Source organism: Pristis pectinata, chromosome 6 (genome assembly GCF_009764475.1).
Source record: "Pristis pectinata isolate sPriPec2 chromosome 6, sPriPec2.1.pri, whole genome shotgun sequence".
In the NCBI taxonomy this organism is placed as follows: domain Eukaryota; kingdom Metazoa; phylum Chordata; class Chondrichthyes; order Rhinopristiformes; family Pristidae; genus Pristis; species Pristis pectinata.
In genome coordinates this window covers 98,941,590-98,967,755 of record NC_067410.1, presented here as the reverse complement: position 1 = coordinate 98,967,755, position 26,166 = coordinate 98,941,590, and the positions used below count along the sequence as shown (strand labels likewise).

At 39.2% G+C, this 26,166-nt stretch overlaps 1 protein-coding gene across 2 annotated transcripts in view; it reads right to left on the bottom strand.

Annotated features, from left to right (window-relative positions):
• Nucleotides 1–14,842, bottom strand: part of atp1b3a (ATPase Na+/K+ transporting subunit beta 3a) — a 29,299-nt gene extending 14,457 nt beyond the window's left edge. Inside the window, exons 1-2 of one of the 2 annotated variants that reach the window (XM_052017821.1) lie at nt 14,534–14,838; nt 2,640–2,768 (exon numbers count right to left, since the gene is read on the bottom strand). In XM_052017821.1, coding sequence (XP_051873781.1) covers nt 2,640–2,768; nt 14,534–14,645 — 241 coding nt within the window. In that variant the 5' untranslated portion in view covers nt 14,646–14,838. Of the gene's footprint in view, nt 1–2,639; nt 2,769–14,533 lie in introns of both variants that reach the window. The other variant, XM_052017822.1, reaches the window with a different exon arrangement.
• Between the last annotated feature and the right edge of the window lie 11,324 nt (nt 14,843–26,166).

The window sequence follows — 26,166 nt, the reverse complement described above, 5'->3', positions numbered from 1 at the left end:
CTCTGAAATGGGTTACTAATTTCAAACAAGAAATAGAGCAAAGAATTTTGAATTATACTTAAAGGAAAATATTTGAAGTTTTATAGTGCTTTTAATAACCTCAGTATATCCCAAAGCAACTTAAGATTGGAGGTTTAATTATTGGTGCTGTTAATGTTAGACTACAAATTGTTTATGGGGAAACATGGTCATTTTTAAGTGGGACTTACTGACATCCTAATCAGACAGGCAAAGGTTGGGAAGTGATGATCAACGAGGATCAGACCTGGGACCACTGTTGTTGAAACAATCTGAATTCAGGGATCGAAATACAATATCAAAATTTGTGGACAACTTGTTGCAAACATGGTTAATGGAAAAGTTTAACAAAATACAAGAGGGTACACAATTAACAAAAGAGCTTTGATAAAGCCTAATGTTCGGTATGAAGAATAAAGGGGCTACAGACTGCATGCTATAAATGAGGCATTGGAGCAGAGTGATCAAGTTTTCATTCCTCAAAACAGATTTAGAAAGCAGAGAATTTATGTTAAACATAAAAAAAATAGGCTGAAGTATGACTTGATCCTAAACCTTAACATTATTGAAAATGTTTCCACTTACAGGGGAGACTGTAAACAGAGGTGGAGGAGGACTGGACATTAACATAGTTTATGGCTGGTTTCCAATAAATCCAACAGGGAATAAGACATGCTTCATTATTCAGAGATTTGGCTAGAATGTAGAACTCAGTGATACAGGAGGAGTTGAGCTTTGTAGCAGAACAACGCAACTGAGATAAGGTAGAAATTTATATTGATGGGGTTACGTGAGATGGTTAAAAGGAACTCGACTGGAGCATAAACATGGCAAGGATCTGGTGAGCTAAATGACCCACTCCTCTGCTGTAATGCTCCAATTTAGTTTTCTCCAAGACTATTTCTTTTAAATGACAATTGACTTGGCAGCCAGGTCGACCATTCAAAGTCAGCCTGTGCATCACCCTCTTCAACTAATATGTAGTCTCAATCAGCTAATGCAATCACCCAAGCAGTGATGATACCTCCTTAAAAAATGAAGCATTGATTTAATTCCTAATCTCTCATTAGCTGAGAAAATGAGTACTTGCTTTGTACCCAGACAATATTTCAATGGTATCTCAAAGAATGTTAACGCCAACAAAATGAAAATGCAGCAAGAGAGCAAGAGCACAAAAAGGGGAAACCTAGTCAGAAAGATGACAAAAATGAATAAAACTATCAAATGTTTGGTAAGTAATATGTTCGGCAAACAAAGAATAAGATTAGAGAGCAAGGGACTCCCATGAGTGGAGTCTAATATAAGAACACCTATAGAAAAGTGGTTTCCAGCAGTTATACTAAGAAATCTTCTTGAGAAACCTGCACCAAGTCAGATTTGGAACAGGATTTCAAAAGCAAAAAAGGTATAGATGCAGAAAACTTGAAAGAAAAACAGAAAATTGGGATGAAAGGTCATTGACCTGAAACAATAACTCTGTTTCTCTCTCCACAGATGCTGCCTGACCTGCTGAGTATTTCCAGCATTTTCTGTTTTAATTTTAGACCCGGAGCAGGTTTGGCGATTCCATTTATTTCAACAGAGAGGAATAACCGCAAGGTATAGAGGCAAGTTATAGATAATTTATGTCCTGTAATTAATTGAGTTAAATATATTTTAAACGTTCTTAAATGTTTCCTTGTGTTTCAGTGATTTATTTTATTAGTGTGATTAATTTTTAATATATTGAATGTTTCTAAGTGTTATGGGCATTTACAAATATTCCAACTATCATTTTTGACGGGCTGTGAATCTGAGAATGTGGCTTTGGGAAAGAAACGTTATCTAGTTCATATAATAGACCCAATTAGCTCTCTTCCGTATTGTATCACTTTCTACTTCCTCCTCTGTACTAAAAGATCATCAATGTGGAAGCCATAGAGAGGGTGCAGAGGAGATTTACAAGGATGCTGCCTGGGATGTGGAGCATGCCTTATGAAAGCAGGTTGAGGAAACTCGGCCTTTTCTCCTTGGAGAGACGCAGGATGAGAGGGGACCTGATAGAGGTGTATAAGATGATGAGGGGTATTGATAGGGTAGATAGTCAGAGGCTTTTCCCCAGGGCTGAATTGGTGGCCACACTAGGACATAGGTTTAAGGTGCTGGGGAGTAGGTATAGAGGAGATGTCAGGGGTAAGTTTTTTTACTCAGAGAGTGGTGAGTGCGTGGAATGGGCTGCCGGAAATGGTGGTGGAGGCTGATACGATAAGGTCTTTCAAGAGACTGTTAGATCAGTATATGGAGCTGAGTAAAATAGAGGGCTATGGGTAAGCCTAGTATTTTCTAGGGTAGGGACATGTTCAGCACAGCTTTGTGGGCCAAAGGGCCTGAATTGTGCTGTAATTGTTCTATGTTCTAATTCAACAGTGTCTTATAATAGCAAGAGACAATTAACAACAAGATACTTACCCTTCCATTTGTGCATTTGAATCCTAGAGTGGTCTTTTACTATAATTAGATGCAAATACTCTACTACTAATCCAAGCTGATTTTTTCTATAAGAAGAAACAAAAGTGATATCTGTTCTTCAATTCAAAATAGAAGAATCTAAGTATCAACAAAGCAAAACATGGGAAAGTTACCTGGACTGGAAACTCTATCACGATACTTGGGTGTGTAGTCATCCAGCATCTGAAGCATTACCCACATGGTGAAGCTGAACAGACCAGCTAGGAAGCCGTAAAAGACCAGATAGAAGAGAAAAATCAAAGCTGTACGGAAAGGAATTTAAAAAAAAGTTAAGTCACGTTTCCAAATGCCTTCAACTTTCCAGGTTCATTTTACAGCTCATACTTTGAAATTTTATACAGCAAGTAGGAGCCTGTGGGTGTTTGAAAAACTTAACTATTTCTAACTTTAAAGTCAATCAGGCAACATACAAAGTGCCATTTCACACAGCACCACCACTGTAAAGTACCTAAACACAGCTGTGGCATTCTATTTGGAGAGTGAATTAGGAAAAGTGGATGAAGAAAGATAATAGATAAGAATTTGGAATCAGCAGCTTGGAATAAATGCTTAAGCCTTCTGTGCTAGGCATGCATTTCAAATGATTTGAAATGAAAATTAAAACAGAAGTTTTTCCTTACTATCTCTATACCAGGTCTTTGTCAGAACAATATCGAATCTAATCACCTGCCCCATTTACTCCACAAGACCATGTATATTCTACTTCTTCAAATATTTCTCAAATATAACTTTGAAGTTGCAATCATCAATCTGTCACAAAGTATTCCATTGCGAAGCAACCCTCTGAAAACAAAACATATTTTAATACCTTTCATCTCTCTAAGTATCGACTTTAAAGTTTGCATTGAGTCAGCCTCTGAGGCTGTACTTTCACAACTCATTCTATCAAAACTGGTTTGAATCTATGTTTTATCCAAGCCTTCTTTGCTTATGTGGAAGACTCTCCTAATCGTGAGAGAACATTGTTTTTGTTTTCATTGTGGATTCATGATGTGAGCATCACCAACAAGGCCAGTGTTTAATGTCCATCCTGGAAGGTTTTCTACAGTTGCCCACAATGCTGCAGGTCTGAAATCACACACAGGCCAGACTGTGTAAAGGCAGCAGATTTCCTCCCCTGAAAATGTCAGTGAACTAAATGTGTTTTTATAACTAAAATCAACTTTGTTTTTTGTTCTAATTGTGTTTTCTTGTTAAAGTTGTGCATAATTTATGTTTAATTTATGTTTTTCCTGCGAATGCTGCTTATCTGATGCTATGTGCCTGTGATGCTGCTGCAAGTAAGTTTTTCATTGCACCTGTGCATACTTGTACTTGTGCATATGGCAATAAACTCAACTTTGACTTCAATAAATTGGATTTCTCCATTGCTGACTGTAACTTTTTAATTAGCCAAACTTAAATTCTCTAACTGCCCATTATCTTAAATGTATTCAGTACTCCAAAATTACTAACACAGTAACATAATATGCTAACATAAACTACAAAAAAATGTTTTCATACGTACTCTTTGCTCAAAATGCTGTTAATATGATCCACCCATACACGCACTTTCAATGAATTAAGCACCTGATTCCTTTAGTGTCTTTCTATTGATTGTTTGCTCTTATTCAATTTTATATACCCATCCTAAATATAATTTTCCTGCCTTGTTGCTCTGTTGGTCTTTCTATATCTATTATGTAACCTACTCCCAAAGAAGAGTAAATTAATGGAAGTTATCGACTTTAAACTCAAAAAAGTAATGCCCTACTGTACAATCAGGCTGTCCTAAACTGAGCACTATTTAAATAACTAAGAACGAGAATAAAAATTTAAGGGTTCTAATCCAAATACCAGTCTTGATGAAGATACAAGGGATACAGAAATTAGAATTATGAATGCAATTGTTCTGAAAGAAGACACATTTACATAAATGTAACCCATACAAAATAAAATGTACCAGTCTTTAGACACACGAAAGTGGGATCAGAATTTGAAACCCACCCAACCTTTGGGATGCCCAATGAAACTCACCACAGAATTTGACGGCAGACTAAAGTCGAGAGATTGGTTTAAGATTTTGTTCAATGAATATAGATTTATGCAGGTAAAAAAAATAAGATTGGTTTCAGTAATCAAAGGTAACAATTTCTGAAACTACAAACCAATTCCTTCCACTTTGCCTTGGTGGGATGAACAGCAAGAGGCTGACGGACATGCAGATCTCAATAACCAATTGATTGCTTTTGTAGCATAGTACTGCTCTTTTCATAAAGGAATCCACATCAAATATTCCCTCACAGGCAGATGAAAAATTATTTATGGTTCAGTAATCTAAAGTTTGAGAATAAATCCACAGTGCTCTTTGCCACCCCTGCCATTAGTGCAGTGGTTAGCGTAAAGCTATTACAGCACCAGCGACCCAGTTTCAATTCCTTTAGGAATTACTGTCCGTAAGGAGCTTGTACGTTCTCCCTGCATCTGCGTGGGTTTCCTCCGGGCGCTCCAGTTTCCTCCCACATTCCAAAGACGTACGGGTTAGGAAGTTGTGGACATGCTATGTTGGTGCCAGAAGCGTGGCTGCCCCCAGCATATTCTACACAAAAAGACGCATTTCACTATGCGTTTCGATGTACATGTGACTAATAAATAAATATTAAATATTAATTAAATTAAATATATGGGAGAAAAATGTACCTTGTTGTATTCACATCTGTGATGCAATTACTCAATGAAAGAGTTGAGTTTAGTAATAAAGAAGTAAACAGTTAAAGGTTGAAGACAAATTATTTCTCTGGCCAGTACTTATGTATTTACCCTTCAGTTTTCCCTGTCTGGAGTTGTCCTGTCAAAATACATACCAATGATATTATGAATACCTACTGTAAATATACATGTGGACAATTTTGCATACATAATGGTATTTTAAACTCATACACAATAATAGCACATTATGTTATTTAATAGTTGCTTGACATATCTTGGACATACCACTGAAGAGCAATAGGTTGAATTTTAGGTTAGCTTCTTTACTGGATTTAGAGTTTATAGTTAGTGATGTGAAGAGATAATGAGGGACCCGAAAAAGATCCAAAGTGACTTGTTGGTAATTCAATTGCCATGGAAGTTCTCATCCCTGGAAAATATTAGTAAAGGAAATGGTACCAAAACAAAGCCATTTTTCTTCCCCCAAAGATATTGCGTTGGACTAGCGATCCATAGAGAATTATTCGTCAGATTTTCCTAAAATCTCCAAATTACCTTATTGAACAGTTATCAATATACTTCATTAATGTTGGATCCAATGAATTTTTGGAGGAGAGGATCAATATTCCTCACAAAAAGGCAAAAAATATATCTATAGCATTAAAAAAAATAAAATAAATCTAGCATTTGTAAGGAAAATAAAAGTAGCACAGTAAGATTACCTTTCAAATCTTTTTCTGTCAAAAGTGTTAGATAATAAAGACAGAGTGCATCTATATGGTACCTTTCATGAGCTCAGGATATCTAAAACAGTTTACAGCCAATTGAGTACTTCTACAGCCACTCTTTCAATATAGGAGCCAATTTAGATACAAGTTCCCCAAAACAACAACATGATAATATAAAAGAGCCAAAACAGGACCTCAGTTTTAACATCTCAACCATAATAGAGATCTCTGAGAGTGCAGCACACTGTGTTGCATGAGATGTCCATGACCAGATCCCTGTGCTCAAGTCTTGGAATGAGACTTGAACCTTCTAAATTAGTAGCAAAAATGCAACCATCTGAGACACAGCCAACCACACAAATTTAAATTTAAGAAACACCAATTTCACACTATTGTATATACTCTGATTATAATGTCTTTTGGATACAACTTCATTCAGAAAATAGATTACAATCAAGACTTTCAGGTTCTAAATACTGAAACAAAAACCGTTTTGCACTTTATGTCTTGAAATGTTTTAAAGCTAATGAAGCAGAGTCACTTATTTATTTATTGAATATTTATTGAAGCAGAGTCACTGTTCTGATGCAGGAAACATGGCAGCTAGCTTGCACACAGGTGTATAACAGTCATTGATTTTTTGAAATAATACAAAATGTTGATTGAGGAATAGATATTGGCCAGAAGCACTGGGATTATTGTTGTGTTCTAGAATGTGGTGCTATAGATATTTTCACATCCACTTGAGAGAGCAGACGGATCTTAAGTATAACAACTCATCCATAAGATTCACCTTTAACAGTGCAGCTCAAGTATTTTTGATAAAATCTTGGAACTATTTGGAGGTGAGAATGCCACCAACTGAGCTGCAATTGACATGGCAAACACTGTTAATTGCAATAGTGATTTCTGAAAAAGGTGTATTTAAATCACTACATAATGCTTGTGACATTGCACACAAAATCAAAACAAGTAGAACCTTCAGGTGAAACATGGTGCTTATATATATCTTCATTTTGGTTACAAATGCTCTATTTTAAATAGTAATTTGTTTCTATGTTATGATTGAATAGTGAAGCTTTTATTAATTGAGAATGCAAAGAAATAAGGAATAGTTGGAGCACTGAGATTTCTCTAACAAAGGTTCAGATGTAAAACTGATGCGCTACAGTGCCACCAATGGGGGGAATTTGTAATTATATGTGAATAAGTTTTGAAAAAATTGGCAGTTTCCTTGTAAATATAGAAATCAGAATTTATGATGGAAAAATTGCTGCAAAAAGTAACACACATACAAAGTGACATAATGATTGAGTGGATCATTAAATGCACATACTTGTTTCAAAAATGATTTTTTTTAACTGTTAGCAAAATTAACTTTAAACAAGGTTTTCTAACAATTTTGCAGGTCTTGCCCATGGACTGTTTGAAGTAAATTGCAATGAATTATTTACACTTGTTGATCTAACACAGGAGATAAGCTTTGAAAGAGAATCTTATTGTGCAGTATTCATTACCCTAATTGAACATACAATTCATACAACTGAAATACACTGAAGTAATACAATGGGAATCATTTACCCTTTAACATGTGATAATTGGAGAACTTATGAATGGAGTAATAAAGAACCAGAAGACTTACTTGTTTGCAGTTCAATTCATTAACATCCAAAATCAAATGTTAACAATAGAGATACCACTGGTCATTCATCAATAAAGTCATTTGAAAGAAAAGTATTTATTTAATGGCTTTAATGTCATAAAATACCCAAGCCACTGAGCCAAGAAAGGTTGAGGGGTGGGGGGGGGGGGGGGGGGGGTGGGGTGATGTTTAAGGAAGGCCTTGAAGGAGAACTCAAATGCCTAAAAACACAACCAGCACCAGCATAACACCTTATTGCTGTTGCTCCACAGCTCCAGAGACTTTAATTTGATCCTGATCTTGGGTGTTGTCTGTGTGGAGTTTGCATGTTCTCTCTGTGACTTTGTGGGTTTCCCCTCGTGCTCTGGTTTCCTCTCACATGAGGAGGTGAGTGGCAGGAAAATGCCTCATGTAGGGCTGGCAGGAGAATTGTTGAGGGTGGAGATAATGGGGATGTGAAACAGTGCTGATTGGTTGGTGTGGATTCTATGGGCGGAAGGACCTTTTCTGTGCAATATCACTCTCTGTGACAGTCATCAACGATGGGCCAAATGAACTGGGTGACGCACAAGGTCCCAGAACTGTAGGGCTGGAGGAGGTTACAGAAATAAATCAACCAAGAGAAAATGCAGGGATCTGAACAAGGTTGAACATTTTAAAAGTCAATGCTATGTAGATCAAAGGGTAAATGGGACCATGTGGATTGGGTTACAAGTAGCAGAATTTTGGATGAATTCCAGGTTTATGTAGAATAGAAAATTAGACCCATTCAGGAGAATATTAGATTCATGGAAATAACCAAAACATGAATGCAGGGTTTAGCAGAGGATGGGCTAAGACAAGAACAAAGACCAACAATTTTACAGGAGGTGAAGGTAATTAATCTTGATGATGAAGAAAATATGGGAATGGAATTGAAGTTCAAGATCAAGTACAAACGATTTGACTTAGGCTAAGACAAAAGCCAAAGAGAAGGATGGAACTGGTGTCTAGGGAGCGGAGTTTACATTATGAGCCAAATGCAACAAAATTATTTGGCTCCTCTGAGATTGGATGCTGGCCCATCAATTCCTTTTATATTGGGCTCACTTCAGTCATCAAAGTGATGGAGGGAATCATCAACAGTGATGTCAAGTGCCACCAATAACCTGCTCACCAGTGCTCAGATTAAGTTGTGTCTGAAATTAAAACAGAAAATGCTAGAAACACCTTCTGCGTGGTTACAACAAGGCCTAATGCAAGCTTAAGGAACATCACCTCATCGTCCATCTGGGCATGTTGCAGCCTTCTGGACTCAATATTGGATTCTCCAACTTGAGGGAACTTACTTTCTCTGTGTCAGACCTGGCCAGTTCTGCCTTAAGTCATCCATCTGTGATATCGACTGAGTTCTTGTAACTCCATTTGTACAGCCTGACCCCATTAGCTGATTTGACCTGGCTTCATCCTTTTACCTATCCATTTCTCCCCTTACCTTCTCTGCAACTTCAAACTAACATTTTTCTCTGTTTCCCAATTCTGATGAATGGTCTTTTACCTGAAACATTAGTTCTGTTTCTCCTGCCACAGCTGCTGCCAACCTGCTCAGTGTTTCCAGCATATTTTTTTTGCTTTTGTTTCAGATTTCTAGCATGTGCAGTTTTATTTTTAATTTCTATTTATTGTTGAGTTATTTCAGGACAACTGAATTCCAAACCCAATTACAGTCTTGGTCCAAACAGAGACTAAAGAGCTGAATTTCAAGGTGGGAGTGATAGCCATCAACACCATGGCAACTTTTGATCCAGTGAAACTGAAGTCAAAGTCAAACCAGCAGGAACATTCCGCTGGCTGGATTCATACCTCTATGATCCCAGGAATGAAAGGCTTAATGTATGAGAAGCGTTTGATGCCTCTGGCTTGTACTCAATGGAGTTCAGAAGGATGAGGGGGCATCTATCTGAAACCTACCGAAAGGCCTGGATAGAGTGGACATGGAGAGGATATTTCCATTGGCGGGAGAGTCTAGGATCCAAGGGCATAGCTTCAGAATAAAGGGACGTCCCTTTAAAACTGAGATGAGGAGGAATTTCTTCAGCCAGAGGGTGGTGAATCTATGGAATTTGATGCCACAGAGGGCTCTGAAGGCCAAGCCATTGGGTGTATTTAAGGCAGAGATTGATAGGTTCTTAATTGGTAAAGGGGTTGAGGATTACAGGGAAAAGGTGGGAGAATGGGATTAAATAAAAAAATCAACCATGATTGAATGGTAGAGCAGATGATGGGCTGCATGGCCTAATTCTATCACAAAGGATGATGCTTGTGGGGTTAGTGGCATCATTTCTATTCCAGGACATTGTTCCAGATTTCTGAATGCCCTAGGCTCAACCACCTTCAGCTGCTTCATTGCAAGGCCAGAGGTGGAGATGATTGCAGATGATTGCACAATATTCAGCTCCATTCACAACTCATCAGATAATGATTCTGTCTGTCCCTGGATACAGCAAGATTAGGGTCATATTCAGGCTTGGATTGACATGTGGCATTAGTATTACCTGTCAGCTAAATGCCGGGCAGCAACCACCTCCCCTTGACAGTCAATGACATTACCACTGCTAAGTGCCCCACCAGTAATATTCTAGTGGTTGGCCATTGACCAAAAGCTTAAGTGGACCAGCCACATAAATATTGTGGTTACACTTCAGGGGAAGGGTACCCTTAAGGCGTGTGACTCCTTAAAACATTTTCATCATCAGCATGACAAAAGTCAGCCAAGGTGCGCTAGTAGCACAGATAGGTGGGAATGCAGAGTTGGGGTTCCACTCAAATCAGCTGTAATCTCCTTGAATGGCAGAGCAGGCTTGGGGGGCTGAATAGACTATTCTTGCTTCTGATTCAAATGTATATACGGTTCTATGGTCTCATTGCCAGGGTAAAACTGACCATTTAATTAGCATTCCATAAATCTGCAGTGCAGCAATCTGCCAAAGGTTCTTTTCACAGAACCTCCCAAATTCCCACCCTCTACCAGATTGATTGATGCGCTTCTCTCCTACCTCTATTCAACACATCTACAATATTGATGTACCGTATTCCCTCCAAGTCACAGACCACCCAGACACAACAACATTTTGCTGTTCCCTCAACTGTAAAAGATCCCAGAGATTGAAACATGTTGGTGGAAAGATGAGTGTCGACCTGGGGCGAGGAAAGGGAGGCTCGACCTGACTTCTTTTTGCAAGGATAGAAGGGTCAAAGGTGACTTATTGAAGGAAGGAGTGATGTTTGGTAGATTTGTGGCTGAGAAGAGGGAACTGTTGACGATATCAGTTAAGTGGAGCATCGTAGGGAAAGTCGGGTGGTCAGCAGTTTAGAGGAAATTAGGTCAATAGTGCAGGAGGTGGGTCTTGTGGATAACAGTTAATTCATAATGTATTACAAGTATTTACCAATCTCAAAATTGTATTCATGCCTTGATAAGCATGATAAAGATAGCTATTCTGTCTCCAGTGATATTATATTAGAAATTGAGGAAGAACAATATAAATGAGTACTAGCAGAGTATTATTAAATTAATTCAAGCTGCCTTTTAAGATGCCTCTGAGTTCTGGAAACAGTTCTAGTCATCAATACAAGACAATTTATGTTGTACAGAGTAAGGCCAAGAGAAAGGAATGAGTTAAGGGGAAAGACTCAAGGAACTTTCGACCTTGAAAAATGATAACCAAGAGATGACCTTAGAAGAGCTATAAAGATAAAAAGTGACATAGAAAAGATAAACCAGGAGTACCATTTCAAAACAAACTGACAGGAGGACTACTGGGAACAAGTTTAAATTGTGAAAAAAAAATTTCATACTGATATCAGGATGTTTTTCTTCACACAAAGATTGAACACATGGAATTGACTCCTACCTAGGGTGGTGTTGGAAAACCCCTGGAGTCACAAATATTTGGAAGCTGAGTTGCAATGGATACAATTATGCAGTCTTTCTGTTTGGATGAGCCAGGATGTGCCAAATGGCCTTCCTCATCGGTATCCATTTGGCTATTTTGCACATCCCTGGAAATACATTTCCACATGCATTGTTTAAAACAGTATTTAATCAAGACAACAGTAAATCAGGGTTATGATAGTAATGGGATTATCACTGGAGCACCACAACCACACGGACTGCAGTCGCTCAAGACGACAACGCACCACCATCTTTTCTAGAGCAACTTGACACAAGTGATCAACACCAATCTTGCCAGTGTAGCCCACATCCTGAAAATTAAAAATCTTTCTGCTTGGTTTTACAACCCGAGTGTTATACTTAATCCACAGATACCGAGAAAGGATGACCAGCTTCTATGATTGGTTATGGGGAATACGTAGGAAAGTAGATCGAGTCCAAGCTCAAATTGGCAATGATCTTACTGAATTCCAGAGCAAACTCGAAGGGTTGTATGGCTTACTTTTGCTCCTATTTAGGCTCTTATGACTCGTATCACACATGTAATGCAAGTACTGATAATGGCTATTCATTATCCAATGTCAATATTGGCTTCCATTTCAAATGGAAATGCCATCTGAAAAAAAAGTAAACACACGAACAGATTAATTTGGAAGGCAAGTATCACCATTTTACTTATTTATTCCCAGCTCACTGCAGGTACTGATATGACAATTATTTAGCTATTGCAATGGTCAGATTTCTTCCCATTGGTACATTCGCCTGTGCACAGTTCAACTCCACATACCAAGCTCTCACACTTTCTGCTCCCTAGTTCTCCTTCAGACCAGATGCTGCTCAGAGTATATTATTTAAAATGAATACATTCAGCAGCCATATTCTTATCCTTTGCTTAGATATTGCTACTTCCAATGTCTATCCAGAAGTGAGGAAGCAGCCAACCTTGGGACCTAAATAAAATGAGAGCATGAGGTGTGAGAAGTACCAATTAAGGAATCGCTCAGAGTGCTAGAGGCAAACACACCCAAGAAACCAGTCAAGAGAGACAAAGTTAAAAAAGCAATCATCACTAACATCAATGTTATAAGCAGATGCCCAACAAAAAGCACAGCTTTATATATCCTTAACACCTGCATCACAGTTTAGATAAAAATAAAGGACATAAAAATATTTATTCCAATGGCCCAAGGTAAAGAAATATTTATTTTCAAAAAATTAAAATTATTTGGCTTCATACTTCTGGATGGCGCCCTGCTCTGGTTTCCTGCGGAAGTTTCCAAGCAGAACTGTTAAACAATACTATATATGCAGGAGAAATAAACAAGACCATCTTTCTTTTCTGCACAGATCATAAAAATTGGTTGCTAAACACGAAAGGGTTTCCACATATATTCAATTTAAATAAAATGGCTTTAAACACTCAATATGGGCACTTTAAGACTAATGGAGAGAATTATCCTTGCCACTTAAACAAAATATCCAGTGCATCCAGCACAATCTCCTCACGCAAAATCTCCAAAATGTGGACATAAACATACCAAGATCGATGTTAGCTAAGTTATGGTTTCTGTACCTCAAGTAAAATTAAAAACTGATGGAAGAAAATAACGTACAGGAAAAAATCTATACAATTACAAGTTCCCTAGATGTTGCCCAACACTTGTAATTGTCATATTCTTTAAATGATTTAAGTAACATAAATAAACTGATTTTGTTTTGCATTAAGCAAGGCAAATTAAAGGTCGACCATATTAAAGCATTTGCTGTTTTGGAGACCTTTAACTAGCAGCGCTTCTCCAATTATTCATCCTCAGGGATTCCGTTTCTGTGGGAACTGCATTGCTACAATCCATCTTTGATGAAAATCACACCTTTTCAAGAAAGGTTACTTCTTGAGTTGCCAAAGGTACAATTAAAAAAAAGATTCGAAAGATGATTTATATAAATGTTACCATGTATTTGTATACACATAGGTGTATAAGCCCAGTATTGCATTGGATTGGCAAGATATCATTTCATGTTACTTAAAAATAAGAACATTTAAAATTGCAGGAATTTATTTTGCATCCAGCTCAAGCATTTACATCAATGTACAACAAATTCACAACAGTTTGCAGCGTGTGAAAATTCACTGCTTGGTCAGCGTATTGAGGTTTATTTGAACATCAACGTCTTATTGGAACGAGGGGAAAGAAGGAAACCTGGCGGATACGACCAGTCATTCATATAGAACATTAGGAGTTTGCTCACGTTAACGCTGAGCATCGTGATTGACAGTCACTGCATAATGCGCAGGTTTCTCCCAATTACCTCCTAAACTTCCCCATCCCCCCAGAATATATTTTGTCATACCAGTAGAACATTGCTTTAAGTAAGCATTATAATATTACCTCGTCTTCTCCCTGGCTTATCATTTGCTTTCCCGACCTCATCAATGGTGCTTCTGGCGATTGTGTGTGTGTGTGAGTGAGAGAGAGAGAGAGAGCAAGTGTGAGCGTGTGTCTGAGAGAGAGCAAAGAGTATGCACGAAAGAGAGAGTGAATGTGTCTGTGCGTGAAAGAGAGGGACTGAGTGTGTCTGTGCGTGAAAGAGAGGGACTGAGTGTGTCTGTGCGTGAGAGAGAGAGGGGGGGGGGGGGGGATTCCCGATTACACTCTGCACATTCTGCCCTCAGTCCCTGCGGAGACGCTGCCCGGCCTGCTAACATGGGAAACTCAGCACTGCGGGCAAAGCGCTTGCGAAGGTTTCACCCCCTCTCCTCCAAACGCAGCGATCGTGACCTGGGTGAAGTCTCTCGCTCTCCACCGCCTAACCAGACATATGATGCACTTGTCAAACCTGATTCTAAACCGCACACAATAAAAGGAAGCACTTAATTTACAGCACCATCAAAATATAGCCCTGTGAATTGTCTCGCGTTAATGTCCTTTTTTTCTTGAATAAAGAGACTTATTTTTGTGTGTATGCAGAGCAGAGGGCATTGCCATTTCTCCTCCTCTCTCCGTGCTTCCTTACCCCAGCTGCTGGCGGTCCTCCCCATAAACTGGCCGGTTTCCGGGTTGTAGATGAAGTTCTTCCATCCTCCTGATTCTTGCTCGAAATCCTTCTTCACATCCTTATCAGCCATGGTGTTCAAGATAAACTGGAAGGGCTGCAAGAGTCCTTTTAAGCAGGCGAGGGGTGAGGGTTATCCCTTTTCGTTGGGTAATATTCTGGATCTCTGTCTCTCTCTCTCTCTCCCTCCCTCTTTCCCCCCCGATCCCACTTGTGCCACCGTCGCCCTTCGATGCTGCAGTGAAGAACCGCAGCGGCTACCCCGCGGGTATAAGGCTGACCGAGCATGCGCCTTGCGCAAAGCGGGAGCGCGGCGGAGCGCGGCCCCGGGGCGGCACGCGCCGCGGCGAGGGGCGCGTGGGCGCCGGGGAAGGAGGGGGGAGCGCGCGCGCGCGCGCGCGGGCGGGAGGGCTGGCCAATCGGGAGGCAGGGGCCGGGGCAGGTGGGCGCCTTAGAATGCGGGCGGCAACAACGTTGCGACATTGGCGATTTGTTACACGGCGTTCTGCGCGCGCGTGGAGGGGCCATTCCCAGGGAGGAGGGAGAGAGGGAGGTGTGATGAGGAGGGAGGGAGGGGGAAGCACATGTGCATCACCTACTTTAGCGCGGGAGGGTGAAGGAATCGCGAGTACGCGCGCTGCGCCATACCACGGCGGCGTGCTTGCGCACCCACCTGCGGTTGGAGGGGGTTGGGGGGGGGGGGGGGTCAAAGTCTTGGTACTACTCTGCTACTGCAGTGAATTTGTGCGGGGTTGGGGATTGGGGAAGGGATACAAACTCCTTGCATCCTGTGAACACCGATGGGTTTCGTCACAGCTGACACATTGTGAAACGCGTACACACAGGTGCTGTCTTCTAAAAACATATTAGCGTTTTCACGCTAAATGGAGGCCCTCGTATTTGCCCTGGTTTTTTACACAGGAGAACGGGTAAGCCCAGAATTCTAGACTGGTTTATCTCCTCTGGAATTGTCAGCTCTACATTTCAACACCAACTTCCATTTTGACAGTTCTCCCATAACGGGGAGTAACGTCCACAAGCAAAATAGTGCAAACGTTGGACATCTGATGTAAAGTAGAAAGGTGCTGGAAATACTCACCAGCTGTGGAGAGTTAACATTTCAGTTCTCCGGCTTTGAGAGGAACTGAGAAGTTAGGGGTTAAAAAGTTCCAAGGTGCAAAAGAAGGGGGGAGGGGTGCATTTTTATCCTTTATTCCAAAAAAAATCTGGATACCTAGTTGAAAACAAAAAAAAGGGAAATCAAGGCACCAAGGTGTCAGAGTAAGGGGAAGGGTGGACTCAGAGTTATGAAATGGAATAGGAAAGAGTAAAACAGGTGTCCACATACTGAGATGGATTTAAAATGTACAACTGGAAGAGATTGCAAAGGTTGAGCGCAGGTGGTCATTAGGGGAATTTGAACAATCATTCAGATTGACACAACATGACATTTGTCATTCAAACTCTCCTCCTACCTCTTATGGACCTTCCCTTCAGTTCTTTCTCCTGCACCCCTCTTCCCCCCCACCCACAGAAGAACATAAGAAATAGAAGCAGGGGGAGAATTTATAGGCCCTTATCTTGTTCCGTCACTCAGTAAAATCCTGGCTGATCTTTTACTTCAGCACCACTTTCCTGCATATCTCCTGATTCCCTCAACATCCGTTGATCTCTGTTTTGAATATCCTCTGTGACCGAGCCTCCACAACTCTCTCACGCAGATAATTCTGAAGAAGAAGAAAGTTATTCTCGTTTCTATCCAGAAAAGCCAATCCCCCTTCTTGAAGTTGTGACCCTGAGTTCTGGCCACCCCAGCAAGGGGAAACACCAGTTCTGCATCTCCCTGCCAAGCTGCGTATGAATTTTATGTTTCATTGTGATCACCTTTCCCAAACTCAAGAGAGCATGTGCCCAGAATGCTTATTCTCTCCTTATATGACAAACCTGCCACCTCAGGAATCAATCTGGTGAAGCTTTGTTGCACTCCCTCCACTGTAAGGATATCCCTCCTTAGGTAGGGAGACAAGATCAGTACACGATATTGCAGATGGGGTCTCACCAGGGGCCACTATAGTTGGCACAAAATATCTCTGCTTTGATACTCAAATCCTTTTGCAATAAATGCCAACAGAGCATTTGACGCTTGAAGAACCTGCACATTAACTTGCACTGTTTCATCTACAAGAACTCCCAAGTCCTTCTGAATTTCAACAGCTTTCAATCTCACACCCTTTAAAAGAAACTCTGTCCATTTTTTCTACTAAAGTGTTTTACAGTTTTCCACATTTTGTTCAATCTGTCAACCTTTGCCCATTCATTTCACTACCTGCACCTCCACTCCCAAAACCACTCTGTAATATTCTCAGAGCCACACTGTCACATAGTTTTGTATCATCAGCAAACCTGGATATATTATCCTTGCACACATCCACCCCCTTCATTCAGATCATTGATATAAATTGTGATCAGCTGGTGCTTTGGCACGAATCACTGTTGTACCCCACTGGTCACACTCTTCTTACCTGAAAATAATGAAACATTTATTTCTACTCTGCTTTTTGTCTGTTAATCAATCTTAAACATGTTTTGTTTCAAACTTTTCCCAGTTAAGATGAAAGATTTTGTTCTAATTGTGTTTTCTTGTAAAAAGTCATGTATAATTTATGTATTTCTTGTGAATGCTGCTTATATTATGCAATGTGCCTGTGATGCTGATGCAAGTAAGTTTTTATTGTACCTGTGCACACATGTACGTGCATATGACAATAAACTCGACTTTGACTTTAACTTTGTTTCTCTTTCCTCAGATTTTTGCCAGATCTCTTAAGTATTTTGAGAATTTCCTGTTCTTTGTTTCTAATTTTATAATTAACCTCTTGGGGCATAGGTAGGAAGCCAGCGAGCTTAGTATGAACGGTCAAGGGGGAATTAGGAGTTTGATTGGGTATACAATTGAGACTAGCAAGGGCAAATACTTGTAGCTTTTTCCATTCCCGAACTGATTGTAGCAGCCTTAGGGGTGTTGTTCATATGCAGTGATGCTGGGTCCTGAGCTGAACGGCCAGTGGGGCACAGCCTGACCTCACCAACCTGAACCTAAATGTTTGACTATCACCCTGACCTCAACACATGGCTGGGACCTGTTGTGCTTGGGGTGGGTAACAGGGCTTCAGAAGGAATGCAAGGGTTGGCATTGCCAACTTCTGAATAAATTGTAGTTTCTGAGAGCTGAAGGGTAGAAAAAGAGAGTAAAGTGCCACAGTAATAAATTAAGTGTAAATGGAAATGCATTTGAGTTTTGCTGACAGAGTCATAGAGAGAGATACAGCATGGAAATGTCCATCAAGCATCTATTTACATTAATCCTACAGTAACCCATTTTATTCTCCCCACATTCCCATCATTCTAACACTCACCTACACACTATGGGCATTCCCCCCAGATTCTAACACTCACCAACACACTACAGGCATTCCCCCCAGATTCTACACTCACCTACACACTATGGGCATTCCCCCCAGGTTCTAACACTCACCTACACACTATGGGCAATTTACAGCGGGCAATGAACCTACCAACTCACCCATTTTTGGGATGTGGAAGTAAACTGAAGCACTCAGAGGAAACCCACGGGGTCAAAGGGAGAATGTGCAGGGTCTACACAGACATCATTGGAGGTCAAGGTTGAACTCGTGTCACCACAGCAGCTCTACCAGCTCTACCACCCCAATAAAAGAAGCAGAGAGAAATGGTGAGCAGTTATTTTTAAACTGAAGTAGAGCAATTTTTGGCTGTTGATTCGATATCAAGAAGGATTTCAATGTAAGTTGAAGGCTATTCCAAAGCTTTTATACTAACATTAAATTAAAAGTTAAAAATTATTTATGTGTTAATGATGGGTAATTAGAAAGAGCAACACTGGAGATTATGATATAAAGGTGGATGTCATCCATGTATATGTGGGAGTTCACTCTATTTTTACTTACTAGAATGTAAATTTAGATTAATGGATGCAGTTTAGCCTTTCAGCCAGAAGATTGAGAGCCAGTACCATTAAATTAAGGGTTCCTGAACTTCTTTCCTGTGCCCCATTTTGAAGAAATCTGTTTATGTGGCATCCCTTCTTCTCTAATTATAGGCATCAAATTAAACCTATTTTTATAATTGATTCTCTCTTCTACCCTAGCCAAGACCCTGCCTCGCCCATTGCAGTAAATTAATTACATAGGTAATTGTTAGTATTAGACTGAAACTTCAGTAGAGTACCAAGTGAGTGTGTTATAGTTGCAAGACTAATTGTTGAGACCAGATTTAAACAAAGCATCTGTTTGCTTATTACAATGTACATAAAAGGTTACATCATTTCAAGTAGGCAGGGAATTGTGGCAGGCATTGCTCATCCAACCAGCAAATTTATCTTTTTTATATGAAATACAGTGCACTATTTAGCATATTCTTTACTTTTATTGTACTTTCTTCATTTAAAAAAAGATGTACTAACGGTGACTTTCATGCCTCTTTCAAGACATGCCCAAGCACTTTGCAACTAATGTTGCAGTGTAGTCACTGTTGTCACTTTCTGATTTATCAATTGAAGGAGTTTTCTTTCCATTGATGATACAGTGTTTGCCTTTGATGCCTCTGGTTGTATTAGAATTAGATAAGCTGTCAAATTTGGCTTGAGTCATCAACCCACACAGTGTCTTTCCAAGTCCTCGAGTCTCTTCAGCTTAAAAGAATTAGAAAGGGAAGGTCCATTTCTGCCTTCAGTTAGTATTGGTCACCAAGGATTAAAACAATATCACAAATCTTGTATTGCATTTTCTTTGTGATTTGTTGCATTCATCTGTGATGAATAAGACCAAATTATATAAATTAGAACATCATTCACCCTACGCATCAGATTATTGACTCAAAGATTTGGGGCAATACTGGGGAAATGTTTACCATCCTTGGAAGCAGCACCATGTGACATATCTAATTTGGGATGAGAAGGTGACATGGTTCTGACCAAAATGATGGTAGTGGATGGAAGAGGAAGGCATCAGCACTGGAGTGTGCAAATACTTGGCTGGCATTGATGGATTTGCCTCCTCAAAAGGAAGGAAATAAGAACAGAATGATAAAATTGTTATAATAATCGGACTGAGCCATGTTAATACTAACTTTTTCTTTGTGACTTTGTTTTGTTGAATGCCAGCAACGAAGTGACGAAATCCGAATCTCTATGCCTCTTGGATTATCAAAAATCTCGAGTACATGCTCAGAAAACAAGGATCAGACAGGGCCCTGGAGAGTTACAAGGTAGCCAGGAGGGAGCTTAAGAATGGATTTAGGAGAGCTAGAAAGGGGCATGAGAAGGCCTTGGTGAGTAGGATTAAGGAAGACCCCAAGGCATTCTACACTTGTGTGAAGAATAGGAGGATGACTAGAGGAGGATTTCATTGGACTATATTTTCAATGACAAGGTAGGCATTTTTCTATCCAGCATGATGTTCCTCATATTAGCAGCATATTTCAGAAATTTACCAAACTAATTTTGCAAAGGTAATCAACATTTTATGACTTTCTTAAAAATTCCATGTCTTTTTTAGTCAAAAATCTTGCCACATACAGGCACACCTGCAGCATTTTTTAATGTTTAATGGGGTCATCATTTTAAACATTATGAGCAATAGTAAGTTACATGAATTTCTGAAATCGTGGAGCTTCCTTAACTTTAGTAACAAAGTAGAGAAACACAAGGGATTACAAAGTGGGCTTTTTATTGCTATTCATCTGAACTAGGCTGTGTACATCTGCTAGTCAGATCAGAGGGAGCAGGCAAGGGAATATACTGTACCTATCTAGGGATACAAAGTTGTACCAATATACATAGCTGATATCCATGAATGCTCCATAATTGGAAGTGGCTCCATTCTTCCCTAATCTGAAAACTGGAAACTATGGTGTGTCATAGCATCAGCAAGTAGAAAGGAAAAGTGTGCAGACGACCTGGAAGTGAACTTAAATTAACCATAGCAATGTTTTTAAAAAAGAAATTGAATCTGGTCATTCTTTTTCTATCTATAATAATATCCCATTTTTATATTTGTAATAGTATCATCTGTAAACAATATCACTTTTCACACGATGCTGATGATACCCAGCTCTGTCTCATCACTATCCCTCTTGACCTATAAATTGTCAGAGATCTTGTCTGATGCTCAGTATTGGAAGAGCAGAAATTTGATCCAACTCTGTATTAGGGAGGCCAATACAATTTTCTTTTGTCCCCATCACAAATCCCATTCCTTATTACACTCCCTTCATCCTTCGCCCAGGTATCACTCTGAAATTGTCACAGGCCACTCACAATCTTGGTGCCACGTTTGACTCCAAGCTGAGATTCAGACCACAATTTGCACCATGACTAAGATTGTGTTTCCGCTTCTGTATCATTGGCCAATCTTTTCTGTCCAAGTGCTCTGCTAATGAACCTTCACCTATGTTTTTGTGACCACACCCCCCACCCCACCCCATCAACATACCTCTTTCAATACAGCCCTGGCTGGCTCCTCTGTTCTTCTTGAGATCAGCTAAAATTCTGCTGCCCACATTTAATTTGTATTAAGTCCTGTTCATGCATCAGCCCTGCGTTTGCTGACCTACAGCGGCTCCCTCTGAGCAGTACTTCCTATTTTAACATGCACTCATATTTTCAAATCACTCCATGGCTGCCCTCCTCCCTTTCTCTGTAATCACCTCCCATTCCATAATTCTCAGATATATTTGCAATGAAGCCATTGACATATCCCATAATGGAACTCTCATGATCATCGCTGAATTTAATTGCATTGGCAGTAGGGCCTTAAGCTCTGGAATTTCCTCCTCCTTCCTCTTATCTCCCCTTTAAAGATGTTCCGTAGAACCAACCTCTTTCACTAAGCTTTTGGCCATCTTCCCATATTTCTGCTTATATGGGTTTGTTTTGAATTTCATGAAGGCACCATATAAATGCAGTTGTTATTGTGGATGCCAATAAGGCTGGTGAACATTGCCCATTCCCTAAGCGGTGGGGGGGGGGGGGGTTGGGGGTTGGGGGGAGGAAGGGAGGGGTCTTGCTACGACATTTCTGTGGATGTTTAGCATGTTGATGTCAGACTGTATTCACATACTGACCCCTCTACATGCCAGCTTTTCTTCCCTCATGAACATGATTTTTTTAAAGACCTTGAGATCCCAGTTTTTCCCCACATATTTAAAAATTCAATTCAAATACTCAAATTGCTATGTTGAGATTGATACTCACATTCACTGGATAATTAGTCCAGTCTCCTGGATTACCATTCCAGTAAAGTGAACTATATGCTGTAGTAGCCTAGTCGAGCATGGAAGATCTGGAGAGTGTTGCTTTGGCTGATCTGAACAGCACTGCCACTGCATCTGGTATGGTCTTTGTTAACTGTATGGTGTCTACATGTACATGAAAGATTGTGTTGAATGTCAAGCAATAGTTACTGAAGATTATCAAGGTATACTGTCAGGCAATGTGTAGTAAATGAATTTCTGTAAATATGAATTGTCAATGTGATTTAAAAAAACTTTTTGTGCTCATCTTTACAAATGAATCTGCATTATTTAGACTGACTACACTACACTATACACGACACATAGCAAAGAGCAAAAGCATCACACCAGCAAGCAGCAGCAGACATTTTCATTATGTGACACATTGCCACACTCAGCTTTGAAGGTCAAAAAAAGGAGTGGAATTGTAAATGCAGGATGATGGATTCCAGAGATTTACATTTGGATATGTTGCTTGAATGTTTGAATCAGGATATAAAAAATTCCTTCTTGAAGTAATCTGTGTTGGGGAAGCAATGGAATGTGTAATGCTAACATTCATTGCTAGAATGAAATGAATCGGGCATTATTCAAGACGCTGTGTCCAAGCTTAGTACTGTGCTGTAACAGAACGATTATATTTGTCACCACCACATAGGGACTGTCAACCAATACAATGGTTGCAGCAAATCCTCACTGACCCTTGAAAGATAAGGTAAAACAGCAACTTGCGGAAACACTTACAGCAGGAATAAGATTAGCACTCTGAACAGCTGACGGACATGGAGAGCTGACTTTACATCATTCCCTAAGAATGATTTGTCAGAGGTGAAGATTGCTCTGTTTCAATAATATTCAAAAGTAAAATACATCTTTCCTCATTTCCGGTGAAAGATTATCACCCTGAAATGTTAACTATCTCTCTTCACAGATGCTTCCTGTCATTTTAAAGTATTTCCAGCATTTTATCTTAATAATTTTATCCATCTTTCAAAATGTGCAGAACAGTAAGGGAAAATGAGCAAATGTCTCTCATCCTAACAAAGACTCATAATACAGAGGATTACTATGCTTTCACAGATATTTACTGTGAAAAATTGCCCCACAGAAGGCTGAATCCTGCCAATAAACCAATCAGCCAATACCTAAAACACACGAACTGGACATTTATTTAATTCCTGTTTGTTGGACATTGCTTTGCACAAATTGTATTTCCTGTATTCAAACCATAACCATACTTAAAAATGTATTAGCTGTAAAGTACTGTAGTTGTGAAAGGGAGTATATAAATGGATGTTGTTCCAACAGTGGTCTTACTAATTTTTTATGTGGATTTCCTGTTAGATCTAATCTTTTATATTCCTTACTCTCCGACCTCACAATAATGACTACAAATCAAAGTCCTTTATTGGCTATAAAACATTTTGGGATACTCTGAGGCTACAGAAGGCACTTCGCAAATGCATGTCTATTTGCTATCATTTTCCATTATCCATGGTGGTGACAAATATAATCATTATGTTACAGCACTGTATTAAGCTTGGAGACAGTGTCTTGAATAATGCCCAATTCATTTTATTCTAACAATGAATGTTAGTGCTGGTTGCAGTGTCTTATGATCCTGAATTCCCAAATCCTTCTGCTCCTCCCACCTTTTCTCTTATATAATAATTTGCTTTTATTTTTAACAGGAAATAAATTGATTGTAAAGTTAGCTATCAAAGGTACTGTCACCCGCAACTGAACCTATTCTTAAATAATCCTTTGGAAATGAGAATGATTTGCTTCTGCTGTAGTTCTGAGGAGTGAAGGATGCCTCTGTGATCATTCTTTTAAAGTAGGGTGTTACAAAGCTCAGAAATGGAAGAATTTACCACTTGTGAGAAAATGATAATTCATAATACTTTGACATTTAATGAAACAAACAATATATTTGGCAGATAATGATCTAATATTTATTCAAGCTTTTAACTATAATTTGCAATATTTTTAAAAGTAGCATACAGATTTCAAAGTCATTGACTATTGCCAAAGGCAAATGCTTAGTTTGTACTTAGCATTTGAGACTTTTTTAGAAAATGAACATTGAGCATTCTTCATTATCAAACATCATATAATTTACACAATTTTTAATTTTGTATTTACATTATTTTCAACACATATTAGCTCAGTAACTTACCAATAACCAAAAGAAATCCTATTGAAATTGTAAACAGGGCTTTGTAAATACTTAAAGTAATAAGCAGGGGATGGGAATGCATCATACCTTTAACAGATAAGAACAAGTGGGGAGAAGACTACAATCAGTACTCATGTAGCAATCCCATAGAAGCACAGGAACATGTTGAATATTGAGTATCAGGCAATCGCTAGGTGATCACAGTGCAGTTCCATTATGAAGGTGCTATGATGAATATTTACTGAATGTTTGGATGGTTGACATAGAAGTCTTAAGTGATATTGTGCATTAATCCTTGGGTTACAACAGGAATAAAATAAGACAGAACCATAAGGCAGGGTTTTATGATCATATTAGTGTTAGCATATTAATCAGTGAATAAGTTGGTAATGAGATGTAGGAACATGCTGAAATGGACATGAATTGTTTGTTTAGGATGGCAGCCCAACTGGGAGCTCTCATCAACCCATTCTAATAACTTCACATATGTTAGAAAGGGTCAAATTACCCTAGCTCCTTTTGGAAATGTTGGATACAGTACCTGGACATCTAATGAACTCAGTACATGGAAGCAGAATGCAAACTTGATACCAAGTAGCCATCGTCAACACAAAACAGCTGGCTACTTCATATAGGAGCAATAGGCTTGATCTAAAGCTTTAAACCGTATTTTATTAGAAGCAATGTATTTGGGATTCAGGGTACATTGTGGTACATTTTATGTTAATAAACATTTGGTTGCCATGTCATTTAGCTGGTCCCAGGGTTTTCTGCAAGCAGTGTTGGACAATGTATTAACATTTGTAGGAATTGAGAAACTTGGTAGTTTCGTTGCAATTCCAGACTCTTGTATTTGAAGGTATTTAATCATGGCATTAAAGGGAACTGTTGCTGCACTAGGCAGATACTCATCCTTGGGAACCCATTGTATTGTCAGGCAGCCCACAAAACCACTTCTGAATGCTCCTGATTATCTAATACTCTTTCTTAATGATTCCAGTGCTCATTGTATTCTATCGTATTTGTGGTTTTAAAATGTGGTTTGTGAAGAGAGTTGAATGCTATAATGTGTTTGGAATTTTAAAGTATACTGCCTGTTGGAAAAAGGCCCTGTGCCTCTCATGTTCTTTTTAGATGTCCATGGGGAAGTTGTTGAATTTGCTTGCTTGGTCAGCAGGACATGCAGAGCATCATTTAGTTGCTTCATATATCTATGCACTACCGATTGGCTTACACTGCTGAAGACCAGCCTGATTAAGCCAAGTTAATATTGTGTTAGGATGACCTCAATAATTCCTGATGCAGTTTGACTGGAAGTCAAGTTCCAGCGTACAATCAAAACACCTTTCAAAGCTTCACCAGTGAATCTCAGAAACTGGAGTAAGTATACCTCTTCTGAACATATCCATGATCTGAAGTGGTAGAAATTGTGAGATGCAATCAGACCTGCCAGCTTTTTGTTCTTTGCTCCTTCTGCACTTCTTCCAAAACACCGAATAAAGTATTCTTTTTGGAGTGACCATGGTCCAGATTTTAATAGTATGAAATTAAAGTGATCTTCCCAATGCCTTTGACACAAATATTATGGTAAGTGTGAGAATCTAAAGCAAAACAGTCTAAAAATTCAATATTGTTATATACCAGGTTCCAAAAGTAGCGATATCCAAATTCCTCTACTCTGGTTAAATTCTCACTATTTTGAGAACATCCAATTTTATTTGGTATTAGCAATCTGAGCATTCCTGGTATTTAAATAATTAGAAATAAACATTTAAAATCACCATATTAAAGTGAAACACCCTCTCTTCCCTCCATTAACCAAGTCACACCCAGACAGAAATGCACATTGATGCATTATGTCAGACGGCAAGCAAATGCAGATTCCATTCCTGTAAATGCACTGTTCACTCCTGACTTTAGAAATGTTTGTCTAGTGTGAATGATACAAATTGCCTTGCACCTTCAAAGCAGAGTGATTACGTGAGTTACTTACTTTCAAATTACTCTGTCCTCTAGCTGTGACAATGCTAAAGCAATGGTATCCAAAATAAATAGTTAAACTGTTGTAGATGTGGCTATGTTGAAA